This window comes from Xiphias gladius, chromosome 18 (genome assembly GCF_016859285.1).
Source record: "Xiphias gladius isolate SHS-SW01 ecotype Sanya breed wild chromosome 18, ASM1685928v1, whole genome shotgun sequence".
In the NCBI taxonomy this organism is placed as follows: Eukaryota; Metazoa; Chordata; class Actinopteri; order Istiophoriformes; family Xiphiidae; genus Xiphias; species Xiphias gladius.
The window spans coordinates 4,940,791-4,968,586 of NC_053417.1; the positions used below are offsets into that span (position 1 = coordinate 4,940,791).

At 40.5% G+C, this 27,796-nt stretch overlaps 1 protein-coding gene across 1 annotated transcript; it reads right to left on the reverse strand.

Annotated features, from left to right (window-relative positions):
- Positions 1-496: 496 nt before the first annotated feature.
- lhfpl4a (LHFPL tetraspan subfamily member 4a) lies at positions 497-27,751 on the reverse strand. The gene is made up of 4 exons (XM_040153449.1): positions 27,343-27,751; positions 4,102-4,338; positions 1,550-1,566; positions 497-550 (listed from the first exon to the last, which is right to left on the reverse strand). Exons 1-4 carry the CDS (start codon positions 27,749-27,751, stop codon positions 497-499), a joined length of 717 nt encoding a protein of 238 aa, XP_040009383.1.
- Between the last annotated feature and the right edge of the window lie 45 nt (positions 27,752-27,796).

Genomic DNA, 27,796 nt, shown 5'->3' on the forward strand with positions numbered 1-27,796 from the left:
TCTGCTCTCTGAAGCTATGAATGTACACAACACACAAACTGAAAGTTATTAAATAGCAAGATTTTAAATAAATCATTGTAAAATCATAGATGGACATTATGGTTCTTCATCTCAAGGATTGAATTTCTCACATAAATCAAGACTTTAAATAGAGTAAATCTTTTTTTTTTTCATCATAAAGGTATTCATTGAGAAAGTCGAGTGTTAAATGCACTGTACAACCTTGTATAATTTTTTTTTTCAAAATATAGTTTATCCCAGTGTGTTTTGTTGTTTTTTTTTTTTTTTTTATCTTACAGAATCCTGTACACTTGGTGTCTGCATTGAGATTGGGTGATATCCTGATCATTGGAGAAAAAAGAAGAGAGTAGGAGTGGAGAGGGGAGAGGAAAAGAAATAGATGGATGAGGGAAGAGAAGACAAGAGAAAAGAGGAGAAGAAGAGAGAAGAGGAAAGAAGAGAAGAGAAGAGAAGTTGTCCAGTGCCGTCAATGCCCTCAGTGAAGACGCTGCACTCCATACCGTGGCTCTCTTCTGTCCCGAACCTCAATCTGAAGAAAACAAGTCAGAGGATTCTTACTGTACTTATTTAGAGACTTGGGTCATAGACATTAAACTTAATGAATGAGCACTTAAGAGGTTATCAGTAAGATTTAAATTAGAAATCCACCAATGTTAAACACTACTATCAGTCATGGGGGGGGCTGTGGAGGGATTTTGTCAAGTTTAAGAAAATAACCAGAGTGATCTCATATTGATGTCGTCAGAGATGAAATATTTTTTTCAAAGCCTGCGTTAAAAACCGGAGCGGCGGAGTATAAAAATGTGGTTGGGAAGGCAGGGAAGGTCTAATGAAGCGCTTTTATAGAGCTGCATCATGGGAAGTAGAATGCAGAGAAAGAGATGGAAAGATCTGTCAGTGTAAATAGGGCTCAAAGAAATGATCATACATCTCTGCCCTCAAGACGTTCTGTGATGACCGACGTAGAGCCAGTCAAAAGAACTAAAATCAGGCAGTACACTGAAAACAACTACTGCTAATGTTTGTTTTTGTGGATAGGGGAAGCTAGCTGGGGCGCACCAGGGACGACTGCACAATGTGGAAAGGAAGACAAAACATGCATTTTTGGCAAACAAAGACGCTGAATATTTCAGGCGAACACAGGAGGCACATGAGAAACAGAATAATTGCACGATGGCATCTGTGGGTGTTTTCTGTCCCTTAATACCTAAAACGTAAGCTATTCTGTTTATTTTCAATTTTGATTGTAAATTTGCTGTTAAAAAATCAGCATGACAACGTGCCATCATTTTAAAACATTTGAGACCCACTGCACCAGAGCACACTTTTAAGGTACGGGTATTACAGTCACCATACATTCTGTTGGGGTTTGATCAGACTGTTGATCAATACCACTGTCAGCCACTAAGCTAATTACTGAGCTTTTTACTGTACAATGCTCGAACGCTTACCCGGCTTTACGGGGGCATGGGTTATGTATTCCTCAAACATAATGCATGTGAAATGTATAAAGCAAAAGTCGACTTACCCTTGACACAGCAAAATCTGCAAGGACAGAAAAGAACAAAAGTGTTAGACACAGTAAGTCAAGACCAAAAAAGTACATCAGTGCAAAACATGAATATGCTTATGTAAGTATAAGTGAAGCATTTAGGTTATCTCCTACTGGGAAAAAAAAATGTTTATTTAAACCCTTGTCCAGCTTATGTCTTTTTTGTTTTTGTTTATATAATTCCAGTTGAAATGTTCTAGTGCAGTACCATTGGTCAGACTTACTATCAGCCTAATACTGCTTTATTCCTTCCCATTGAAAGTTTACTTTTTCACCTTTGTCACTTGCAGGGACCAGAGCTGCTTTCATGCCCTGTCCATAGGTTGTCGCACAGTTGTGCTCTATCGGTTGATGTGAGGAAGCTAAAGGGACATTTACATCTACAACAAACATCTGAGCGAAAAAAAAGAAACTTCACACAGCTGATGAAGCATTGGATGCATTTAAATGTGTAAAATCACTGAGACTGTCAGGGAGGTTAATCAGATAAGAACAGAAAGACACGCCCACACTCTGGAATATCTCCAGTTACCATGGAAACCATCACAGAGATAGACTGTCGGAGAACCGAGACATCTTATGTCAGTATTCTCTCTCTTTTTCTCGCTTGGTCTCCTCCTCTCTCCTTTACTCTATCTTGCTCTCTATCTGTCTGTATACCTCTCACACTCTGTCTACTATGTCTTATGTCATAGATCTCCATCTTTCTCTTTTTCTTTCTGCCTCTCTTTCACCCTCGCTCTCTCTTTCTTTCTGTGTTGTTGTACATTGGGTTTTATGGTGTCGAACCAAACACATAATCCTTATGTAAGGAGACTTTTTATTGTTTTGCATTTTATCTTTTACTTTGGCCTCTCCACCGCCTTTTTTCTGCCATTGCTTTCCTCCTCTTCCTCCTCTTCCTCTCTTTTCATACAGCTGAAACAATGTGATTCAACTGTCCTGATGCAACATCATGCAAACTGTCAGAAAACCCTCTGGAGGACACTCTCCCACTCTTGAATACAGCACTGAAAGCAATTTGGCTAGAGTTACTGAGGTCAGGTTGGAGTGTAGTCATTTTTCAACTGGGATAATCTTGTTCATGTTAATGTCCTCACGGCTAAGGCCGACAAAATGAGAGCTGGAGGAAGACTGACTGGCTAACCCACCTCAGAGGCATTTCATTACTGTATTATACACTCTGTTTTTCTTTTGTTTGTTTTATTATTCAGGTTTATGTTAATGTGGTATAAAAGGCTTAACATGTTCATTTAGAAGTTAGAAGTTGTATACTGGTGATAAACGTCACTATCGTTTGAATTGATCAGATTTGTTCTATGCTTTCAATCATTAAAAAAAACCAAATGAAAAAAAAGCAAAATCCAGGTTAATTAAACACCTCCTCTGAACAACGATGCCTAATCATAGCTTTTTCGAGTGTAACTAGGCAGGGCAGGTCTGCCAAGCAGTGAGCATGTGGCGGTAGTAAGAGTAAAGGAGCTTTCAGAGGGAGCGGCTGCTGCTGCTGCTGCTGCTGTCTCCATTGTTTTGAATGTAAACGCAGCGGCAGTGGCAAGAAGAGGGAGGCTGCTGCTCCCTTGTGATATGGGCGCGCCGCGTGCTCTGCTGCAGCTGCTTTATGGGTGTTTCAACTTTTTCACTGGCTGTGGCTGCTCGCTGGCCATAGCCCACCACACCAGCTAAAACAACAGGCAGGACAGGGAGGAGGAGGGGAGAGTAGAGAGAAGGTATCTGAGTTCACTGAATGATACACCTCTTCATCAGCAGAGAGTAGACAGATCAGTGAGGAGAAATGTTATTGGCGCAACATTAACTTCAAAAGAGGCGGCTGCCTTGTGATCGATCGCGCAGGCTGCTGCGCTGCTGCTGCAGTTAGAGTGGGGTGTTCTTTTTTTTTTTTGGGCTGCGTGGCTCGCTGTGTGGCCATGGCAACCACGGAAACTACAGCAATTACAGGTAGATGGGAGAGGAGCTGGTTGAGAAAGGTCTGGAGTTCACTGGAATATCCTCTCACCTTCATCAGCAGAGAGTAGACAGATCAGTGAGGAGAAATGTTATTGGCGCAACATTAACTTCAAAGTTTGATTATCCAGTCCGAGACAATAAATAATGTTTACAATAGTAGTTGGCAAAATGTGCTATATTAATGAAGTAATATTCCTAACCAATTTCCCCTATTTTAAGATAACTCGTAACTCTGTTAAACTGCATGATGGGATTAGACCAGGTGGACAGTGGATCGCAGCAGCCCGTGCTGTACAGGCTGGTAGGACCTGAGCACCTTAATACTCTTTGTCTCAAGACACGCCACATCTGCGGAGGGTGGTTCTTTTTGCCTTTAAACCAAAAACACAAGAGCCAAATTGTAAGGTTGATTAAACAGTGTTTTTGTATGCTCCACCACAAGCTTAAAACAATTAGCATAGCCGGCACAAGAAAACTAACATTAGTCCCAAAAGCAAGCAGCCTTTCATTAGTGCCATTACTAATTTTTAAGCATCGTGTTTCATTATCCCTTTACTTACCTTTGTTGTCTGTCTGCAGATCATCAAGATAGAAGTCTGTCTGCCGGTTGCCGAGGACAAAGGCCAGGAAGGAGAGGATGAGGGCGTCCAGGATGCCCATGATGGCCAGCATATAGGCCCAGCGGACAGAGCAGTCGCCCAGGGAGTATTTCCCTGTCTGCTCCCCGCACATGTCCCGGATCACCTCGGCATCCCATCCGTCGGGGAAGATCATGCAACCCAGCACCAGGCACACTCCTGCAGGCGGACAAAGCAGAGGGAAGAAGCAGGATGAAGGTGAGAAGTGGGGGATTGGGCAGTGGTATAAGAGGGGTAAAAAGACAGAGATTGGAGGTGGAAGGAAACGAGGAGAGAGTGCACGGGAGAAGGGTAAGAGGGTACAAGTGGGAGATTCCAAAGAAGTCAGGTGAGAAAAAGAAAGAAGTAACAGGGAAGAGATAAATGTGTTGCTGGATTTTCATGAACTAACAGCAATAAACTTTAGCTTGCATATAGCATACTGATGGTCTTCAACTGCAGCAAAAGGAAAACTCTTTAAAGAATTTTAACTTCAACACCCAGAAGTCCTGTAAGATGGCTAAAGTAATCTGCACAGACGAAGTGAATGTTTACAAAGTTGGTCGGTCTGCTTTGTACCAAAGGATACCAAAACCAAGCAGAGAGGCTTAAGATCTCATGCTGAGTTCAGCTTTTTCTTGATGTCCTTTGATAGTGATAACGCAGTTATTTATCCAGTGCATATAAGTGGGGTCTGAGTCCTTTACTAAAACACCCCATGTTTCTGGGCTGCACTGCCCTGTTATTGAAAAAAAATTAGTGGCCCTTCCAGAATGGATTTAAAGAAAAGTCATCTCTGCTAGACCAGAAAACAATAAACTGGATCCAGAAATACAAGGTACATCTACTTCTTTTTAACAGTTCCAAAGCACTGAAGGTTAATTTTACCTTTAGTACTGTTTCTTTGCATCTGTAATTTTTTGGTGGTGTATGTGTGTTTGTTGCTCAGTTGGTCGTGTTGTGCACTTCTGTGAGTGCCTGCATACTTTTTGTATATATCTTAGTGTGTGTTCATGTGTGACCCTCTCCTTCACTACTCTCAGCCATAGAGACATGCTACTCCAAGACACCACACTGTAACACCAAATGGGGCATCCATTAAGGTGACTGGGTGCATTTTAAAGGTAAAAAAGACAATGGTTGTCTCTACGCTGATTCTAACCCTTCATTTTAACTGTGTACTGTCAATACCAATCAAATTTAGAAATAGTATTTTGCTACACTTTATATTATTTAATCAATTCATGATAATCACCACCTCCATCCTTGATTCGTTCAGTGATTCAGTTAGGTCTGGTATTGTGCTCATTGACCAATCGGAGTTTAGTAGGTGGGATTAAGAAATGGAGACGTTATCTTCCATAGCTGGCTACAGTGTTGCCAACTTAACAACTTTCTCGTTAGATTTGGCGACTTTTACAAACCCTTTAGCAACTTTTTTTTTCAAAGAAAAGCCTAGTGATTAATCTGAAGAGTTGCCAATATTTCTCAGTAGAAATAGTGCAGCATGTTCAGTCCACCAATCCACAGCCAGAAAGAAATGTGAATACGCTGTGAATGTGCGTACCTAAACACTGATCCCTGTCATTTGTCCAGGGTACTCCTCCTTTATTTCTGTTCTAAATTATTTAACTTGACTATATCATTTTTTTTCACACACATGAATTTATTCCAGTGTCTTGATCCTCTCTATTCGTGAATCTTAAGTTTCATAGTCAATGCAACACAATTCAAAAAAAGAATTAGAAATTGCAGGTAGATACCTTGAAAATTATTATATCTAGTTATATAGCTAGTTAGAGTAAGTTAAGTTTAGTTTGACTTTTTTAAAAAACTTTTATATTTATTATGAAAATAGTTAGAATTATGACGTGTAACATTATCTAGCAGCATCTAGTGACTTTTCACGCAGGCTTAAGCTGCTTTCCATTGAAAATACTGGCAACAACGGGAAGCCAGCACCCGAGCCAAATCTCATGAAAACAGCGACAGAAAAATGGCGACAAGTCTGGATGAGGTCAACAGCTGTACAAGTTGTTGGAGGCCAAAATACAGAAAAACATACATATTTCTTTATTTAATTATATCTTTAGAATTCAAGTGAACTGCTCCTAGCAACCACCATCGCAACTTCTGTGTCAACTGACAACAGTGGGACGGATTCGTCACTGTCTGCTTATTGGCCACAGGCCAACCCCCCCCCAATGAAGTGAACCACAATCAGGCTGATTATCAGGCTAACTAGCCACTGGCTACTCTAATATTCCTCGCTTGGCATGTTCAACTGGTATTGGGAAATTAATGATTCTGAAAAATTTCTGCTTGACTCAACACAACGTGATAGTGAGGTGGCGTCAGCACACTGGAGAATGCTTTTGTGGGAGGAAAACGAGAGGGGCTACGAATCTTTGAAGTATCGTCCAGCTTTGTATTTCAGTATTTACCATCACTGTCTATGTGCAGAGCATTATCCGCACTCAACACTCAAATTTAAGTAAATAACGTGGCTCTATAGACTCTCATTTAGCCCCACTTTGCGGTAAATTCTGATAATATCATTCTCCTCAGTCTCCTGCAGAAATAAACACTGCTGATGTAAGCAGAGTTTAGACAGTTGAGTGTAGACAGGGGTTAATAGTGGGACAGTAGAAAGATGGACTATCGTGCACTCACTGTATACATTGCTCACCTTGAGACAATTCAGAGAGGGAAAGAAAAACATAACATTATACATCACACACAAACCTGCTTTCACTCACACTTGCAAACAAAAGTGAGAGCATACAACATACACACAGTACAAAGCCCTCTGGGGAAATCCATACATGCAATTTTGACATTACATCAAAAGTGGTAATCCATACTTTACACCTCTGCTCATTTATCAAAGTGAGCATCCATGGGGAGCTGATTGTGCCATATTCCTTGCTCACCAGCACTGTTTAAATAGCAGGGAGCCAGTGCCTGAGGGGCTTGTAAGTAAAGCAGTGGGCTCCACTGGGAGATGGGGAACATACATGGCAGGCATCACACTGAATCTCCATTCCAGACCAGACATGTCTTTTCCACAGGCAACATCACTTGTGATACACATGAAAAGTCAGATAGATTTGGCTAAGTCAGTGATTATTACGCTTCAGTCCAATAAATGTTCACAAGATTCAACGTCTGGCACTCAATTGGTGTGCAATTGTGAATATTTGATGTGCTGTGTGTCCTGTGTGTGTGATGAAAGATCCTGGGCAGCATTCAAACACAGTAGCTGCTGTGTTGAATGAGGTGTACAGTTACAAGGAGGATAATAGCATTGGGCTTTCAGTAAGTTCTGCTGATCTTCTCCTGAACGCATCAAGCTGAATCCTCTTTGTTAGAATTAAAGCCTCAAAGGTCAACAACGAGTTTAGACACACTACCGATATATACAGTACGTCAGTCCTGAGTCATCGGGTGCTGTCCGTACATAGAATTTTAAAAAAGATTTTCATTAGGTGATGCATTCATTAAAGTTCAACTGAAATGACAAAGGATCTTGGGAGGTACATCAGAAATGCTCTTTCTGCCTCTGAGCATCTGAGTTTGTGGGCCTGTGTCTGTTTTGGAATGACAGCTGAGCCTTCAGGCCCAGCAAAACACAATATAAACAAACTCACGCTGGTAACTGGAGCTAACAACCTGAGGACAAACAACATTCTGTTCGACATTAACAGACACGTTTTTAAGTGCCTTGGTGTGCTAATCAGCTAAATAGCTTTCTAGCCTGCAAACTGATGTAAGCAGCACGCTGTTCTGACCATGGATGGTTGTTTTGTAGCTCGTTCAGCAGGTCAAGCTTCAGATAAACAGTATAGGGAAGTTCAAATATTTTGAACTTTAAAGTTTTTCAGGTTTTGAGCCTTGTGTCAACTCAAGCATGGGGGTTTGGAGGGCTCAACGGTCTCATCATGCCGCACATATAGCTACAGTAAGCCCCGGGGGAAAACATGCAATAGTCAGTCACCACCTGCGTTGCTTAAAGCTAAACTTTGTTACACACTACTCAAGTTAGTTTGGCACGCTGTTTAAGATTGTGATGCTTCAATTTTGATTGCTGGCAGTTAGTTTTCAAACATATAAAAGCTGAGTGGGTGGCAGAAGGTGAGAACCTTTGTAAGTGTTGCACTGTGAAGCTGAGTACTGCCTGGGAGCAGTATATACCAGTGCAGATCTTTTACTACTAAACATGAAAAAGTGGAAAGATTTGCTCTATTCAATCTTTTACCAGCATTGGAAGCAAAGACGTGTCCATGTTGTCGACAAAAGAAGGGGACATTAGCTAAGAGAGCTAATGTGGGTCCAACGTATGACTCGATTTGTGTTGTGTAGCTAGCTGCAGTGTGTTAGTTTCACGACCAACCAATGATTGAAAGGTGACTACGCAAATTCGAGTGAAATGATCTGATGGAATTTGGAATTTTTTGAAATCTGTGCTTTTAAAGTATAAAAATGGTCAGGAAATACAGGGGCTGAGAAGGTGTATGACAAAGGTCCCAGGCTAGATCAGAGAGGGGATAACCATTAAGTCACTGGACACTCCAGTCTTTTTCTTTGGTTTTCTCAAAAGAGATTACAGGACTTTACAGAGCAGATCTCTATGGTGTAGCAAAAAATACACATGAAGTTTAATTTTAGCTGAGCTTTAAAACATGAATGGATTTGAAGAAAGTGCAGAACTGCAAGAGAATGCTGTGCTTGTAAGGTCTGAAAGTGATGCATCTGAGTGTATTAAAGTGAAGTCCATTAGTTATATGGTTGAACCTTGTCACATTAGTGATTCCCTCTGAAGACCCTGTGTTTCACCTACTAGCCATCCATCATGAGAAAATGGTGGGTTGTGAACTCATGGCAACAGATGAGGGAGGATATGAGATTAGTCACCACCTCTCTGTGTAAAGCAGAAAACCATGCAAATATTAGTAGTCTTATTTCAAGCTGAGATGTACACCATCTGAAAATGTGACCGCTCCTCTGACAAAATAATTGCTGGCATAATGGGAGAATCTAATGAGAAAGAATATAATGATGATAATACAGTAAGTAATGAGAGAATAGAGGAGCAAAGGAAGTAATCATCGTGGGAAATCATCATGTTATTAGCTTCTTTTATGACCTTTATACAAAATATTAACATAGAAGAGAGATGATAACTGACTAATGAGTGTCAGGTAACATGTTTTATGGATTTTTGATGAATGTTTCCTCAGCTGGCATGAAACTCATCCACAGTTATTGAGTGTGGGCTTTTTGAAAATGTGGATGCGGAGCCATTCGAAGAATCCTGATGGGCAAAATACTTATGCCTCATGGCTGCTCATTAACCAGTCATTTTCCTTTGTAGTGAATGTTATTAACTATTATTTGTTTTTTGTTTTTGTTTTTTAAACCGTACAGTATATGTGTTGGAGCAAACACAAATTTTGTTCACCTGCCCAAAACACATAAGGTACAATTACAGTGTGTTTGTACTGTGATCAAATAGAGTCACATTTTATGAATTAAACTATGTTTTGGCATGAAATTAAATCTATGAGTTATTACTGATCCTACTATGTGGTATTATTTTACATGAAGGAAAACTACGGTTAATTACAATGCAGGTTTCATTTTCGTAGCTCCACCCATTGGTTTGGTTGCTAAACTCACCAAAGTCACTGCTAAAGATTGTCTGACGGCTCATTCAGATTCCCCTATTGGACCATTTTTAGCAGTTTCGCTGCATTCGGGGGTCTCGGCCATTACTTTGATGAATTCAAAGTTATCATGACATAGAGAAATAATGGCAGGACCAATGAAAATAAATGCTTTTCCCATCTGTATGTGAATGTGCACGGGTGTCATCCAGAGATGTTTTGTGTCACTGTCTTTCATACCTCTTCAGAACACGTTTGTATTTCTTCCATTACGAACTCGCCACATAACAGGAGGTTGGATCAACCAGTCAGCTTGTTTGCCACACAGGGCCACGCAATGCATTGCTGATTTTTGGGAGGTGTGTGAGTTGGCTCCTATGCAAGCCCTACAGTTACCCATAACATCGGTCCCTGCGTAGTGTCTTCGTAGCACTAGAATTCCAGAGTCAGATGCAATGCAGTACGTATACCGTTAAGTGAATGCATCAACATTAAAAACGCTGTGACCTTATCAATGGATTCAGACTGTCTTCAGTTGTAGGTTCAACTGGTTTTTAGCTCAAGCTGTTATGTTTAGTTCAGTACATTACAAAACAAGGCCTATACAAGCACACTTTATTAGGTTAATAGCTCAGCAGAAAACTATTTGAGTTATCACATCATGATTTTTGTGGTGGTTTTTTCATCACAGCTGAGCTGACAACGATGCTCTCGGTCTTCAGTGAAAGGAGCTCCACTGCTAAAAGCAACTGATTCATAGTATAGTTGCTTCAGTTTGAAGCTTCAGCCTTAAAGATAGCTTTGTGCATGTACTGAATTCCTCCAGTTGACTTCTATGCGAGCCCTGTGATTACCCATAACACCTTTCTCTGCGTACATACCCAGATGTAGTCTGTCTTCACGGAACCATAATTTTCTGCCTTATGAGTCATTTTTCAAGGTCTAAAGTCTCTATTTCTGAAATTAAGAAAAAAAGTGATTCAAAAATACATTTATTCACAAAAGGATATGTAGCATATTGGGGAAAAACCATTTCCTTGTGTATTGCATGGCAGTCTGACAGTAATGGACATGTGACATGATCTCTCCGCTATTTGCCTTTCTCCTTCATCTTAAACTCAACTGTTTAAGTGTTCACCAGCGGACTAAAAATAACCCCCACCTTCCCACAACCCAAGAAAAGCCCTTTGAAGTTGTTGGGGTTTTTCCTCTTCCTTCCTCCCCTCCTCTGTCTCAAGACACTGCATTCTGAACTTGGAGGGGAGGAACTTCAAAGGCGGCAAGCAGAGAAATCGAACAGCGAGGGAGGATGGGAGGGCGTGAAGAGAGACAGAGAGAGCTGAGGAATGAAAGGGAAAAAACGAATCGTAAGAGGAGGGAGAAAGAGAGCAGAATGGCTACTGCTGCTCCCCTCCATATTGTCGTTTCTCTCATCTCAGTTCATCACTTCTTGTCATTTCTTTTCATCGCAGCATTCACAGCCCGTCAGCTGTTGGAAGCAAGGCATCAAAGCACATCAAACTAATGAAAAAATTTGGAAATATGTTGCCAAGACACATTTGTGATCAAACTAGTTAAATTTACTGTGAAGCAATTTATTTATGGTGCCCTAAAGATATTTATAGGCTTATTGCATAACAATTTTGTCAGACGTTCTTATCTACAATTCCACATAGATCCTTTCTTCATTCTAGACAAACAGCCAAAAATGATTATATAAGAGCTCTAAAAATACCATCAGTGTTCTATATATAAGTGTGTGTGTGAAGTATTTTTGATGGGAGCAGCTCCAGGCTCCTCAGTATTCCTCCTGAGAAGCTTGTAACTGTGTTGTCTGTGTACATGGACATGACGCCATCCAACACAGTGTCATGTGCTCTGCTTGAGTTATTTGTGATAGTGTACAGTCCGTGCTTGAGATATTCTAATAAGTGTTCATGCAAATGAATGCATAGAAACACCACTTCCTCTCAAAGGCAGATTGATGCAAATACACAGCGTAGACTTGAGTGACCTACTCCAGTCACGATAAACAAACATCCATATTGCTGCCGCTGCAAAGCAAAAGCGGGGAGCCAACAGCACATCCTTTGTTCATGCCAGTGTGAAAAACTAATGTAAGGCTGAGGCTAAAATAAAGTGGTGACATCACCATTGCTTTTTTTATTTTTGGTACAGAGTCATAAGCTGTGTCCACAAACCCTATTTGCTGTTTTCTTTCTGCCATTCTATTGCGAATGCGAGATGTGAAAACTAATGATGTGACACCACCCCTGTCAGTGTGATTAAATAAAACGATAATGACCCATAACTGTCTGAAATCTCAATTTATTACTCCCTATATATTAGACTATTGAGTGATTATTGTGTTGGGAATATTGAATAAGTGGATGAGGGACTGGTTTTGGACATAGCCATAGACTGTTGGACTTTTATTTTGAATGCTAAATTGTAGTAGCACATGCAGAGAAGAGTCAGAGTCAGTTAAGTAAGTAGGCTATGACTGTCTTCCTAAGAAAAATTACAACATCAGTTATTCCAGCAAATGCCCCAACAGAACATGTGTTTTCGTTCAAGTGACGAAGTCTTTTAGTGGCCATAGTAATTATGACTTGTTCATCGGGAGGAAAGGAGAAAGTCCAGCATTGAACTTTCTCAAGTGAGACTGCTGTTTGTTTCCTGTCTCCTCCTGACGGTCAACGTTCATTTCTTTTAACCATAACAGCAGTCATTCCCCAAGCCATGACTTGCATTTGTTATTGTACCCATGATGAAGTCCACAAACCTCATAGCAGCAGTAATTTTAACCCAAACCTTGATATTTCTCTAAACCCAACCAAACCTTAACCACGGCACTGACACATTACAAAGGTGATTTACTTTTCAACAGTGGTTTGTAATGGGTTTCAAAGGCGCAGACAAATTATTTTGTCCTGCTGATTGTGGCGTGAGGTCTGAAGATCTTTGCATGTGATGTTCTGGAGGGCAAGAAAAAAACAAACAAACAAACTGCATTTTATCATTATGTTTGAAGGACTGCTAAGTTTGCTAACATTAGCTAACCTTAGCCATAATCAACTACTAGTCATGCTGCACTGGGTTGGGCTGTAGCAGCAAAACCCCTGAGAGTATTGAAATGAACAATGGTTGGTTGTGTTGCTTAATATTTCAACTACTCATCTGTAAAAGGAAGATAGTGTTACTTCTTATTACACAAGTTAAATAGCATTGCTTTAAACCAAGGTAGGTTTCACCAATAATTTACTGTACCTGATAATATAGCATCTAGGTGAAGTATTGTTGCTATGGATACCTGCAGTTTCATAATTCTTATCAAGTGATTTAGAACACTGATGAAACTGTCGAGCAATGTCCTGTTGCATGATTTTAATAGTCAATTAGAAATTAATATCAGCTGTGGCCATGATATAACTTCCAGTAGAGAATCACATGGTTTTTGAAAGTTAAAACCTAACAAATTGTGGAGTCATCCAGCCTTGTAGTCATCCAACTACAAGGCTGTATTTATAATCAAACTGTAACCCCCTGCAGATAGTTCAAACCATTGGCCTCCGTGTGAAAGCGAGTTCCCGCAGCTTGAAGTCCAGCACAGAGCAGCGGAGGGGAAAGAGGTGAACATGACTGCATTAAGAAATCACCCTGCCCAGTCTATAATGTAATAAAGCTGTCTAAGGTCTGCCCTTTCCTCTGTTTCTGTGTCTAGACCTTGGCCTGCAGTCCTCCATCTATCTAATGGACGGCCACCTCGCTGATATACAGAGCTTTTATTGGAGTTGAGATCAAGTTGCGTGTACGTGCGTGTGAGTGAGTGTATTGCTGAGGGGGCACTTTACAAGATGTTGCTGCCGCCCGGGTTCACTGGCCCAATTGGCATGGAGCTTTCACTCTTTTCTTCCCTCTTTCATTCTGTCTTTATACTCTTTCACTCTGACAACCTACTGTAAATTCTTTGTGTGCTTTTTTTGGGTTCATATAGTTGTCTTTTACTAATTATATTTGGGAAATGTAAGCTGAGCGTCATACTCTCTCCTTGTAACATGTTGCTTTTCATAAATTTACACGTTTTACCAAATTTTTGACCTTGCTTAAAATGTTAAATGTGATACCTTTATCAAACTTCTTTTCTGGGGAGTTAAAGCCCAACCTCCTATTCACCCCCCTCTCTTTCTTTTTCTCTTCCTTTATCTTTTCCTCACGGTGTCCTTCACCGGCTGAGGAGGAAGTTGCTGGCACGAGTCCTAAAACTTGAAAGAGGATTGGCAGGCATACAAAGGCTTGCACATAGCCATATAATGTGTCATTGCAAAAGTCCAAGCATCGTTTTTCATTGAACAACTCAAAGCAGTATTGTAATACATACTGAGGGATCATTCCCCTTTGGCAATCCATCTAATTCATAATTAGAGGAAGAGTATCTCACTGAGCCAGGCGCTGATACTGAACTACACTTTACTAAACCTTACCACACTGGATTTTAGTTTTGTGTCTCAACTTTTTTATCACTGTCAGATATACATTACATTGTGTACAGTCTTATTTGTGATTTGGTAGTACAGAGTTTTTTTTCCTGAGTAAAATGAGGTAAAATGGTTTTTCATTAGAGGTTAGGGAAAGTTATGTGAAAATTTACAGCATTAATGACAAATCTACAATAACCCTAAAAATACGCCAAGATTGTTTGTTTTTAATGCTTGATGAGTTGTGCATCATTGAGATGGTCTACGCAGCATTGATTATAGCCTCTTTTATTAATTCTATCCTAACTGTACATACATTGTGCCTATATAAAATGCATAAAAAGTTTTAGGCAAACGTTTTAGATTCTTACTCATCATGCAATACCATCAGGGAAGTGTCCGATGCATGAGTGAAAACACCCCTGATCATAATGTGATCATGATGAAGCCCTAGGCTGCAAATCATCATCTTCAAAAAATATAGCTTGTTTAAAGCCTAATATAAAGTCTGATGTACTGAGAGAGAATGAAGAGTATATCCTTTTGAAATGGAGGAATACGTAATTCATTTTACACATTAATCAGAAGCATGGATGATGTGTAGAAGAGAAATTTTCATTTTTTAATCATACTTACACATCTTATCATCAAGCTTTAGGGGCTTTCTCTGTCTCTCTGCCGCTTTCTCTCTCTCTCACACACATACAGAGTGACAATGCTGAGAAGGGTCAAAAGAATCCATTATTCAGCTGTCAGGATATTTTTAGAAACACCCCGGTGACTTTGGAATTATTTATTACGCACCTAATAATTAAAACATGTACATTGGGTTGGGGAAAGCCGGCCAGAAATCTCAGAGAGAGAGAAGACAAGAGAGAGAGAGGCAGGGATATCCCCCAGGGAAACTCTTCTCTCCCTCTCTTCCTCTGTACTTCTATATTTAACTCAACCACTGCAGCATTTATTTAGCTCCTGCAGGAAACACATGCACGTGGGTGCGTTTATCTACATACGTACGCTGGCACTACCACACAAATGAAGCTATACACATGCACACACAAACACATGCACACGGTCTTTACACATTTACTAGTGAGGCAAATAAAAAATAAAAAATAAAAAACAGACCACACTGGCTCCAGAGAAGAGGAAGAAAACGTCATTAATAATGCAACTCTCACACCAACATGTATACACATAAATCCGCTGTCTTACATGCTCACGTGAACAGAAGCGTGTGTGGCCCCACAGACACACATATAGATACACACATGCTCATATACGCACATACAAAATCATTCACTTTCTGTGTTTCACTCACTCTCATTCTGTTTCTCCCTTCTTCACACAGACACACACACACACACACACACACACACACACACACACACACACACACACACACACACACACACACTGTTACACACTCTTTCTGTTCCCCTCATGCTTCCTATCGCTGCATTACGACATATACTTCACACGATCTGGAAGAACAAAAATGGACAACAAGGAAGAAGGAAAAACATCTCGTCTGTCTCTGTCTGCATGTCAATGTTAAATGGACCACTCAAAGGGCTTTACACTACATGCCACATTCAGCCCTTCACACAAATTCCTACATCGCATTCACACTCACACATACTGATGGTACAGCCCTCAGGGGCAGTTTGGAGTTCAGTATCTTGCCCAAGGACACTTTGACATGTGGACTGGAGGAACTGAGGTCTAACCACCGGTTTGTGGAAGACCAGCCCTACCTCCTTAGCCACAGCTGCATATGGGTAAGAGTAAGAATGCTACAAAACACAGAGCAAGGAAAAAAAAAATGGAATGGCCTCACCAGAAAACAACCGCATTGGTCATTCATGTAACAGACAAAGGGTGACATTATTAGCAACCCCTAGCCCAGTATCCCTTGAAATTATGTTTATATTGGATAAATCCACACTTCTCGATTTCCATCGAATGCTAACATTCATTGGCAGTACAGTAAGTATTTTCTTATATGGAGCGAGGTAAAACATAAGAGTTCGGGGTGGGAGATGGGCATGTAGCACATTTGACTTTCAGGCAGGAGACTAGAGTTCGGTTTTCTGTCACAGATTTTCGATTAACATATACAGATTTCTTAATCATAACCACAATCTTTGTCTAACCTTAACATAAGTGTTTTATTTACCTATCCCCAACCATACCTTAAAGGTGCAACATTATATATAAGTTGTGATTATCACTATATAGCCAACGTTAGCATTAACAGCTGTTTACTTACCAGTCCAGAAGAAACGTTTTGAGTTCGGCATCAAACTTCATTCCTAAACACCAAGAGCTGTCTCCAATGATGGAAAGCGACGCCAATGTTAACTCTTGTTTTGCTTCTATCATTTCTTTTCTTCTACTGAAGTTAGCATGTTAAGCAGCCAGCCCCAGCTCTTGTCACTTTCTGATAGTGAGTGACTATAGCGTCCAGTCTGACCTCATTTCAGCAGGAAAGAGGGCTTATTCTAACCTCTTGTCTTGTAAAAGCAATGATGGCTGAAGCTCTTGGTAAGTAAACAGCTGTTAATGCTGACATTTTGCTATGTAGGGATAGCAAAAACTTTCATATAGCACCTTTAACCAGAATTTGTTTGTCATAACCTCAATATTTCCCTAACCTTAATAGTTGCCATTGTTTCCATCCGCAAATATTGTAGAACACTGGTTCTTAACCTTTTCAAGTCACAACCCCCCAGAATAGTCAGGTAATGTTTGCGACCCCACCCCCCAACTCACAACACCCCGATGCAAACACTTTGATCGCTTATAAACTGTCTGCATCTCCTCTGACACATATACCGGTAGATGCACTGCATGCTGGCAAGTGGTTTAATGCTTTTGGTGTCTAAATATTTTGGCAGATGATTACTCTAACCCCCACAGCTAAGCAAGTGGCTGTTTGTTTTGTGAAATGGTGAGTTGTGTATGGCTAAATTAGGGGTTGGGTGTGTAGGTGCGGCGCTGTCCATAGTACTGGAATGGAGCGGAGGAAATCGACACATCACTTAGTTCAGTTTCTTAGCCTGCTTGCTTTTCATTGTTGTAAATAGAACTTTGGGCCCTGATTCCATTTTCCCCCCACTGCAGAAATCCACAGACAGAAGGGAAACGACAGGGAAGCAAAGTCAACGAGAGAGAGCTGCAAACCATAAACAGCTGTTTCTATGCGCCTCCCCCTGCTGATTTTGAGTGGTTATCGTGAATGCTCTGCTTATTAAACTTAAATAAATAATAAATAATGCTTTCTTTGTGATGACAATTTTGCTTGGTTTTAACAGCTATTAATATTGAACAACTGTTGTCCAATGTGCTCCAGGCACTGTGGATTTTTGATACGTTCTGTGACTTTTTCTCTCTACTGACCCACTGGGCCAGCACCTTCTCTGTGTTCCAGGACCTTCTGATTTACAAATTAAGCACTGAATGTAACACATTAAAGCCTGCACAGGAAGACCATTGCTTTGCCCAACTAATCCAACAACTAATACAACAACTAATTCGATTTTAGCTTTAATTAGTGCTGTCGGACTTTCAGGTGACCCACCTTGAGACGCCTCCTGTTGCCTCGAGTCTTGAGCTAGATTACTTTTTCTGAGAAGCCATCACTCCATAGTCGTTCCATATGATAGCTCGCAAAACTGGCTATAGCTGCCTGATTGAGCACAATACTAGAAGCACAAAAGTGCCGAAGTGAAAGAGTTTTTTCTGTGTCCAATCAGAAACTCATGTACAGGAACACTTTGACTCTTACAGACACACGCAATAAAATCTATTCTAAGGCAAATTATATTGCCGGTACAGGCATTCTAATGTGAAAACCATTCCTCAGTTGAAAATATGTTATTTTATTATTTTCTCCACAACCATTTGGTCACCCCTGAAATGATCTCGCAACCTTCTTGGGGGTTTGGGCCCCCAGGTTGAGAATCACTGTTGTAGAAAATGAGAATTACTAAAACGTTGGCTTTTTTTCTAATATAAAAATTGAAATCAAAGTCTGATGTCAAGCCAGAAAATGACAGTCTAATCAAGTGCAGGATGTTGCTTTCTCAGTGAAGTACAGAACATGCTGCTCAATAAAGATGAAATTGCCACAAACTCCTGTTGTTGTTTCCCATTGCCAATACTGTAAGCAATGAGTGAAGTGAAACTTGGGGCTTGCATTCCAAGACTATATTAAGTCAGAAATAGCATGTCATTTGGTATATGCATTTACAGCATTGGCGGCACCCTGTTATTCCTTTTGAATCCAAACCTTAACATTGTAAGTTTTACCTCCTAAAAAGGCAATGGTCCAGGGTGCAATGTCAGATTTAAATGTTTTAATGTTTTAGCTTGTAGAGTGGCTGTGTTAATGTAAATATGCCCTGAATATAATAATTGCACTTTTTCAGCTGTCTTTACCTTGTGTCATTCATAAACTAATTGTGGATTCCCAGTTAAAACTGCAGCTACTCTTCAGTTGGGCAGGAGGATGATCTAGTTGAGGTGAAACCAAATGGTGAGTAATGGTAAGTAATGTGGTAAGTGCACCACTTGAGGGAACATAAAAATAGTGACTACCGTGTACATAATAGGAAATGTTCCGCTGCATAAAATATATAGAAGTTCCATGTTTTACAATTAGCTATAAGACACAAGAAAATTGTACATTTATGATTTCTTTATCAATGTAGCTGAACATTAGAGTTGATCACTTAGTGACAGCTAACCAAGCTGCATATTATTGTCATTAATACTGCCTTAGAGCTGAACTTATCAATCTTTTTCTCTTAACAGTTCTCAAATTACTATGTATAATATGAACAGTGTCGTTTGTAGTGACAAACCCACACAAAATTGTTACCCACAGTTCACCTAAGCTCTACAGAACCCTTAAGCTTTCTTTAGCCCATTGTTTTGTATTTCTGGCCTGCAAGTCCACTTTAATTAACCCTCGTTCTAGCAGCAGTAGAAAAAGGCTCATATAGAACCACTGTACACTATCTGCCCAGCACCAAAACACAAAATTAGCAACCAGCTGGTGAACATACTGGAGTATTTAGTATCTAAAGAGCATTTAAAGAGCATCTAAAAAGCCGATTTCCCTCAGGAGTTGGTGAAGACCAAAACAGAGCCAAAAGAATTGTCAGTGTTAGACTTGTGTTCATCTGGTGGCCAGAGATACGACTCCAAATGAAAACTAATGTTTCACTTTACATGATGGATGTGTCAATAGGAAACTGTTTGCTAACTTATTTGCCAAAATAACTTCATATAGTGATGGGAAAATCAACTAGTGCAGCCTTAATACTGTTAAGCATAGTGTCATCCTTTGAGCGCAGGTTTAGCAAAGAGAAAAATGTAATGTGTAATGTTACCTGTCCATTGGCTCCACCCATTAAGATTAGCTTAGTGTCACTCAGCCTAAAAGCAGTTCTGCTTTTTGCCTCTATAAGTTGATCCGCTTAAAGCTACAGCATTTAACTTTTTTCCAATATTTTTTAGTTGAAATATGCTCCAAAACATATCTTAATGTGGAGAGGTGCTGTCACAGGCATTCTGTGACCCAGAATCATTGAACAGCCTGGCGGCAGTGCAGAGATATTCCCCTCTAAAGTTTTTGAGGGAGGCCTCAGCCTTCTAACCAATCAGAGAAGGCCAAAGTCAGGGGGTGGGAGCTCAAGGCTGTCATTCAATACATGAATGAGCTTCTGGTCGATTACTGTTCTCACACAGACGCTTCAAGCTAGTATTAGCTACAGGTATGTGGGATATGAAAAAGGGAGCAAAATAAAAAGAAAACAGACCTCTCAGTCTCTAGCAAGGTAAAAATTCAAACCTTGCCTGATATTCCTCAGAACTCCTTGCACTTAATTCATCTTTGTTCACAAAAGGTGAATTAAAACTAATTCTCCAACAGTTTTCCCTGGAGCATTTTCCCCTGAATTAATCTAAATCCAAAAGCAAAAGCGCAAACAGCGAAAATCTTCACAGACCTTGGGTGCTTTTGAGAAATCTAGCCCTCCTCTTGTTCTTTTCACGTGAGGAAAAATGCTGCTTAGTCTAGATTCTAAGTGTTAAATGTCCCCGTTATTCATTTTCCCATTGAGGTGTGACATAACTGGGGGACAAAAGGAGCAGATTCACCCATTAGGAGGCAGCTGTTGATTCACTAATACCCCTAACCTAACCCACTTTTAGCTGTTTTTGGTTTGTACCTTACCCTCCTGACCTCATTATTGTAAGTTTCCCAAATAATGATTTAACATTCATTCATCCACTTTTAAAAACACTTGCTGCTTAAAAAAAAACACTTGGTAAACTGTTGCTGCTTTATCCATGCTCAGTGGTCCATGGGGCCTGGATCACAAAGCAAGTTCAGCCTACTCTGGCTCTTTTTGGGTTATCTGGCTTCACTGGGCCAGGAGATCCTGGATAGCTGGTATCATCAAGTTGGTTATCATCTGGGTCGGAAAGTTTAAATTACAAGAAACATTATCCAAACCATTGAAGGAGTACTTAGTATTATATGAAATGAAACAATGATAGCTGCAGGGAAACTGTATAGTGAAATATACAGTTTACAAACACACAACTACAACTTAATAAGAAGTGATATATAAACAGTATAGGAATAATATCCGAATATTAAAAGTAAGACTAAAACTATGAATAAATAATTGTGGGAATTATTACATACGGTATGTTTCATTATAAAGCACTGACATTTTAAACATGTTCAGTAGTCTAGATTGAGTATGGGAAATAAACAGATTATTCCTAGATAATCTGTTTATTTATGGATTTTTGATTAAAAACGGTTAAAATTAATGTAAATCTGTTTGTGTTGCCAAAACAGAGAGGAAAACTATAGATTTCTGCAACAAAGAAAAAAGCATAAAGGAAGAAACAATCACCTAACAAGGTCTATCTGACCAAACATTTGCCTTTATAACTTACTGAACTAAGAAAGAATTATGCTAGAAAAGAAGTAGTTGATATAATTTGTTGAAGTGTTTCGAGCCGAATGGCCACACCTGACAGTGTGTTGAAAAGTCCATCATCATAGAGAGGGATGAGACGTGATAATCAGCGCAGTTTTTCAGTCTCTCCTGGAAGGTGTTCATAGTGTTGCACTTGGATGTACTGTACATGGAAAAAGTGACTGAAATAAGAATGACGTCAAGTTCACATACCTGACCGATCTGCTTGAAGTGGGTGGGACCGTCAGATTGTTGGTTTTGGAAAATTACAGAAATTGTCAAACACAACCAACAGCCCCCATTTCCAATGACAGAGAAGAGTGTGTGGGGGGGGGGGGGTTTCAAATGGCGTTCAACCATCAGACAAGCACCTCTGTTGCAGCATGCAAGCCCCTCAACAGTGTGTGGACTTTGTTTTTTGTTTTTTTTTAATAAAAGGTGACAGTGGATAATCTTTTTATTTCCAGTTATCATTGTCTGGAGTTTAAAAGCATCTACACTTTCATAAATCCTGTTGATAATGAAAGCAATTAATATGCATCTGTAATTGGCATTCCTTAGTCGGTTAGCATGATCCCGATGCACTGTTCCATTTTAATCCCAGAGCGGACACATTGTTGTGTCCAAACATAATTATTATAGAAATCAAATCATTTCTATTGATTTATTGCTCTTTATCACTTGTCACTTCATTGTAAACTCAGTTCTTTTGTCCATGTCAGCATCCTGCAGGAATGATGATATCTGAGATTGGAATCGTTTTCATGGATTCAATAACTTCACTAATAACTCTTTCAACATACAAAATATGAGTGTTGTTTTAAGACAGACTTGAAAAAAGGTGAACCTATCCTTTAACCTGCCTAACCCTACCATGGTGATCCACCCCAATTAAAAGTGAGCCATATTTGTGATACTGGAAAATGTGAGTTAAGCCCAAAGATAGCTGGATAACCTGTCATCTTGCTTCATGGATACAAGCCCTGCTTTAGCACTGCAGGGTTTTGTAATCAAATCCTCTTGGATTTCAAACAGCAATGCCGGAGCAGTGAAACACGCATGTAAAAACGTGAGGTATTTTTGCTGGCGATTTCGTATCTTTTGCAAACTGTTTCTTGGCGTGGGTTTTCTTCCTTGTTGTCCCACAGCATTGCCAGTAGTTCTACAATCAGTGGTAAACCTTTATCCAGGTCAATATTGCTACATTTGGGCATTTGGCTAAATACAGTCACTCTTTATGCCAAGAGTTATGAGTGGCATCTTACAGTTCTTTTTAAAGTGTATTAACCTTGTTCACATTTGGTCAGTTCAGTATACAAAGAGGCCAACTTTGGCCCATTTACAGTTTATAGATGCCAAGATGCACTGTGTCACTCTGCTCTGCCAAGAGACCTGCATCCCACTGTTTTGGCCTAGTTACCATTTTCCTCTCATCTTTTATTTAATCTTTACTAAAGCAAGAAGTAGCATTAGTTCACATCAGTAATTATTTTTTGGTGTGATCATTGCAATGTCTCCCCAATTGGAAGAACCACTTACCCAGAACGTAACATGAAGCTATGCCTTATAAACTGCTGTCCTTTGTGGATGTTCAAACTTCACTAGAGATTCAGCTGACATGAAGGTGAGTAGATAATGACAAAATCTTCATTGGGTGCACATTTCTGTTTTACCTTCCTGTTTCTGTAGCGCATACTAGTCGACCATCACGATCAGGGATCAAACTGCTCCCCAATTGACACTTTTGGTTCATTTGGCCTAAATCTAGGCCACCAATGGTTCAAATTGGCCCTTACTGTATTTGCTGTGGTACACTCTGTCACTGTGCAGTGCCAGAAGACCTGCTGCTACACCCAACGGGGCAGAGTGGATGATTAAACGATCATCTCCAAGGTGGTGAACACCATTAGGCTGTCTGCCAAGCCTATTAGAAAACTTACCTCCACCACACATCATACGCATCCACGGGAAGGACAGTAAGACCTTCTGAAGTTTCACAAAGGCTGACATGTACTTGCAAATTAGGGGGAACACAGCTGTGTATTTAGATTAAAAATAAAATTTAGTGATGGATTTTTATTAAAGTCAGCACTGAGCGTATGTGGCAAGCCAAAAATAAATAACTCAAGAATATATGCTGATACTTTCCTGAAATTTAATCATGAAGAAAAAACAATGGTATTGTTACGATCTACTTTCGCTGGGATGTTTGCAATGCAAGATGTTTTTTTATGACTTACAGAGATTTTGTTGAACACCCTTACAATAAGACTAAAATGTATGTCATCAAAAGCCAACTCAAGCATCTACAAATTTATGGAAATCAGAGTGTGCTCTCCTGTCTGTGTTTTAAAATAATAAAACATAAATCAAATATACATATGAACCACAGAGAAAATTAACCACAGCGAAAATATCTGTCGTGCAGGCTTTTGACTTTGTGCCGTGCAGAGATTGACCTCCAACCTTTCAAGCCAGATGGTGATGGATGGTGAAAATGGTGGGGTGTTGATGGCTAAAAGGGGCCTGGTGTGATTTAACAGAGTCATCACATTCAGTGATTTTATGGATCGGTGCAACATTCCTCATCACGTTTTCTTCATCCTTATTATCATCCTGTATATTTTTATACTCATATTTATCAGTGAGAGTGGCAATGCCGCGCTACTGAGGTTTAAGACAGTGACTTGTTCCAGGTTTATGCTCCGTGTTGGAAAAGAACTAATTAACCCTCAGATTTACCTTGTGGCCTTTTGGAAGGGCCTGACCTGAGGGTTGGAAACCTCTGGACTGAACTACCTAACTGTATATAAAATAGTTATAACTAGCTCCACCATGAGCAGCTACAACAGTAAAGCGCTACATGCACTTTGACAAATCCCTATTAACAATTTATTAATGTCCTGTGTGATCATATTTAAGTCACAGGGGTCACATTTCTGCAGAATGTGGACGATTACTTTCCATACTTTATTTCACTGATAATTCTTTGGTAATTACATATTAAAATAGCATGGAGGTGAATATATTTTTGGTTTCCTTTGTCCTCTATGATTGGAACCTAAATATCTCTGGGTACTGGACTGTTGGTCCTGCTGACAAGGCACGGGAGCTTAAGAATTTACCTTATTGCTATTTTTTTTTACTTTTTATAGACCAAGTTGGAAAATAACCTGTAAAATACCTGGGGATGAAAATAGTTAGTTTCACCCTTACAAGAGAGCATAACATTTGAAGGTGGATATTTAATAATCAAATGAAGCCTGAATTTGATAGATTCAATTTTTGGCCCCACCAATTACAAAAATCATCCCCTACAGCGTCATCCTGGGTGCTTTCAAAGTGCTAACAAAATCCAATATTGCTACTACAATGCCAGCTACAAAAAGGTCTTATCTTTAGCACCTGCACAAATCTAATGTGAACCATCAAAGGGACCATTTATAAATGTTACAGACCCTCTTACCTAAATAGGCTTTAAATGCAGGACTTTTACTTGTAACTGAGAATATTTACATTGCGGTATTGTGACTTTTGCTAATACTCCCTCCACCACCGCTTTTTTTTCTTCTTTTTACCAGTGTTTCACTTGATTAATGGTTTGTAGACCCGAGTTCAATTCCTGTTAAGTCATGAAGATGTAGATAAAGAGAGTAAAATCTGTACCTCTGCTATTCTGTCTGATTCGTGCTGATTGTGGAGCACCAAACCCTTTCAACACGCTCGGCAGAACAGAGGACAGAGTGGGCAGATGAGGATGAGGAAAGAACAATACAGAAGAAAAAAAGTGCTGATCTCTCTCTCTCTCTCTCTCTTTCCCTTTCTGTCTCTATCTTCCTTTCTCCCTCCCTCTCATTCAGTATGCTGACTGTTTCTGTACAGAAAACTGACTCCCACGCTATTCTGCCTGGCCTATTTATCACATTGATCAGCTTATAAAGGAGTCGGATATACACAGGAGACTTGCTAGAAATCTGCGCATGAGAGAGATCATGATTTTTGCACCTTCTGTGATACACTACATGGTGCTCTCGCTACTCAAAGGTTAAATCTTGCTGACATGGTCATTTTACTCACTTGGCCTTATGACATCTAAACACCATAGATTAAAAACTTATTTGAGCCTTTATCTCTCACAACAATGTTACTTTTTTTTTCTTTTTGCAAACAACACGACTGCCACGACTGGAAATCAGCAGAAAATTAAAAAAAGACAGTGGCAATAAATCTGAATAAAATTCATGATCTTCCTGTGTGGGATATCTGGAATAATCATTCAATGTGAGAATCATTGTCTTTATCCTGAAGGAGTAGAATAAAACTTAAAAAGTCAGGAACGTGGAGCTGAAATTATTTGGCTACTTATGAATAAGGTGGTGACAGACAATATTCTGCAACAATTTACAGAACCGATTCATCATAGTAGTTTTTTAAGTTTTTTTTGTTTTGATTCCAGCTCTTCAGATGTGAATATTTGCTGGTTTTCTATGTCTTCTGTGATTGTGAATGGAATATCTCTGAGTTTGGGAATGTTGGTCGGACAAAACATCCTAAGATGTCTGTGTGAGCTCCGGGAGCTATTCATGTTTTTTTCTTTTGTTTTTTTTTTGCTGTTTGCTCACATCGTCTATATCCCAAACAATTTATTGGCTATTCCAAAAAATAATGTGCAGATTAATGGATAATGAAAATTAATGTTAGTTTCACCCTACTACAGGAGAGCATAACATTTTTAGATGGACTTTCAGTAAAGAAAGGAAGCCGGAATTTGATACATGTTTAATTTCTGGTGCTATTGGTTACAAACCATCCCTATAATGTCAAACTTGGTGCCATTAAAGTGCTCACTATTTCTAATACAAACACCGTCTCCAAAAGGAGCTTATCTTTGGCAGGTGCAGAAAATCTAACCTCAGCCATCGAAGCATGTTCCCACTGGTAAATGTTACAGACCCCCTTTCCCCAAGCACTGAAGCCATTCAGTTGTCCGTGGAGGTAGCACGTCGTGCCCTGCGTGCGTTGGGAAACCACCGTTCATCCCCAGTCACTTCTACAAACTGTAATCTACCCACGAGCGCAGGGGGCGAAACTTCACCTTCCCTGAAAAACAGTAATCCAATCGACCTGGAATCCTCCCTCAAAACAGCAATACGGCCCCGCGTGAGCCCTGAGTCGCGGGAGCCCGTACTCCACACCACACCACACCGCATCGTGCACGCTGAGCTGAAATGGATGAATGGATGACATTTGCATGGCATCGGCATAACGCTGTGATCCCGCCACTGCTTTCTTTGCAGACGCGGCGGTGTAACCTCGCAGCAAAACTCCGAACAGGACATGGCCTACACACCCTTTAGACTACAGCATATCGATTTCAGTGGACCAATAGGCAACGATCCTGCCGCGCGCGCGCACACACACACACACACACACACACACACACACACACACACACACACACTTTCCACCCCTTCTCTACCCATGCCAGAAGCCACATGGATATTTCTGTAGGCGCGTGAGCCCGTGGGTACCTAATTTACTGACCTCGGAAGTCCGAGATGATGTTTGACGGTGTGACAACAATACAATGCACGTGGGAAATGTACTAGTTTCCAGTTTCACATGAAGAGCATGGCATCTTTGGAGCACTTGGAAATGTCATATACACATGGTTTTATTGCCGTTTCTCACGAAACCTTCGATGTGCCTAAAAGAGACCATTTTGGGAGGCGAACGAGAAATGCCTCTGAAATAATGCCCAAATGTGGCAATGCAGTTGAATGCAAAACTTTATGACTGATGGTGGACCAGCATGCATTCATTAAAATGTGGTTTGTGTGAGTTTAAATGATTCTATCCTAGCCTCCTTTGGCGCTGCTAGGGGGCAATTCGTGCGACCCAAACAGAAGGCTCAGTTGAGATACGGGTGGTTTGGACCCCGATTCTTTGTCGTTCCTTGTTATTTGCATCTATGTGACTGAAACGGGGGGGGTTATCCTAAGCTATGCATGGCCGTCATTTTTTAAGAGTGCCTACCACACAGCAGCTGCATCCAGGCGCAGGTCTTGTAAACGGTGGAGGTGTTGCAGAAGAAGAAGAGCGCCATGCAGGCGATGCAGCTGAGGATCAGCACCATGGACAGCAGCACGAACACCGAGGCCGCCTTGAAGGCTCCGGACGGGATGGAGCTGAAGTCGGCGAAGCTGCCCACGCAGGTGAGCTCCCGGCTGGGCGACGGCCCGGTGCCCACGCAGTAGTGGAAGAGGCCGAAGTAGCCGGCCTGCGGCGTGTTGACGCTGTCGCCGATCCAGTAGGGCTGGATGAACACCACCACGTTGACGATGGCGAAGCAGATGGTGAAGATGGCCCACAGCACCCCGATGGCCCGGGAGTTGCGCATATAATTGTCGTGGTAGATCTTGGAGGCTTCTTGGGAAGGCAACATGTTTGGTTGTTTTTTTTTTCTCTTTCCCCCCCTTAGAGCTCTCTT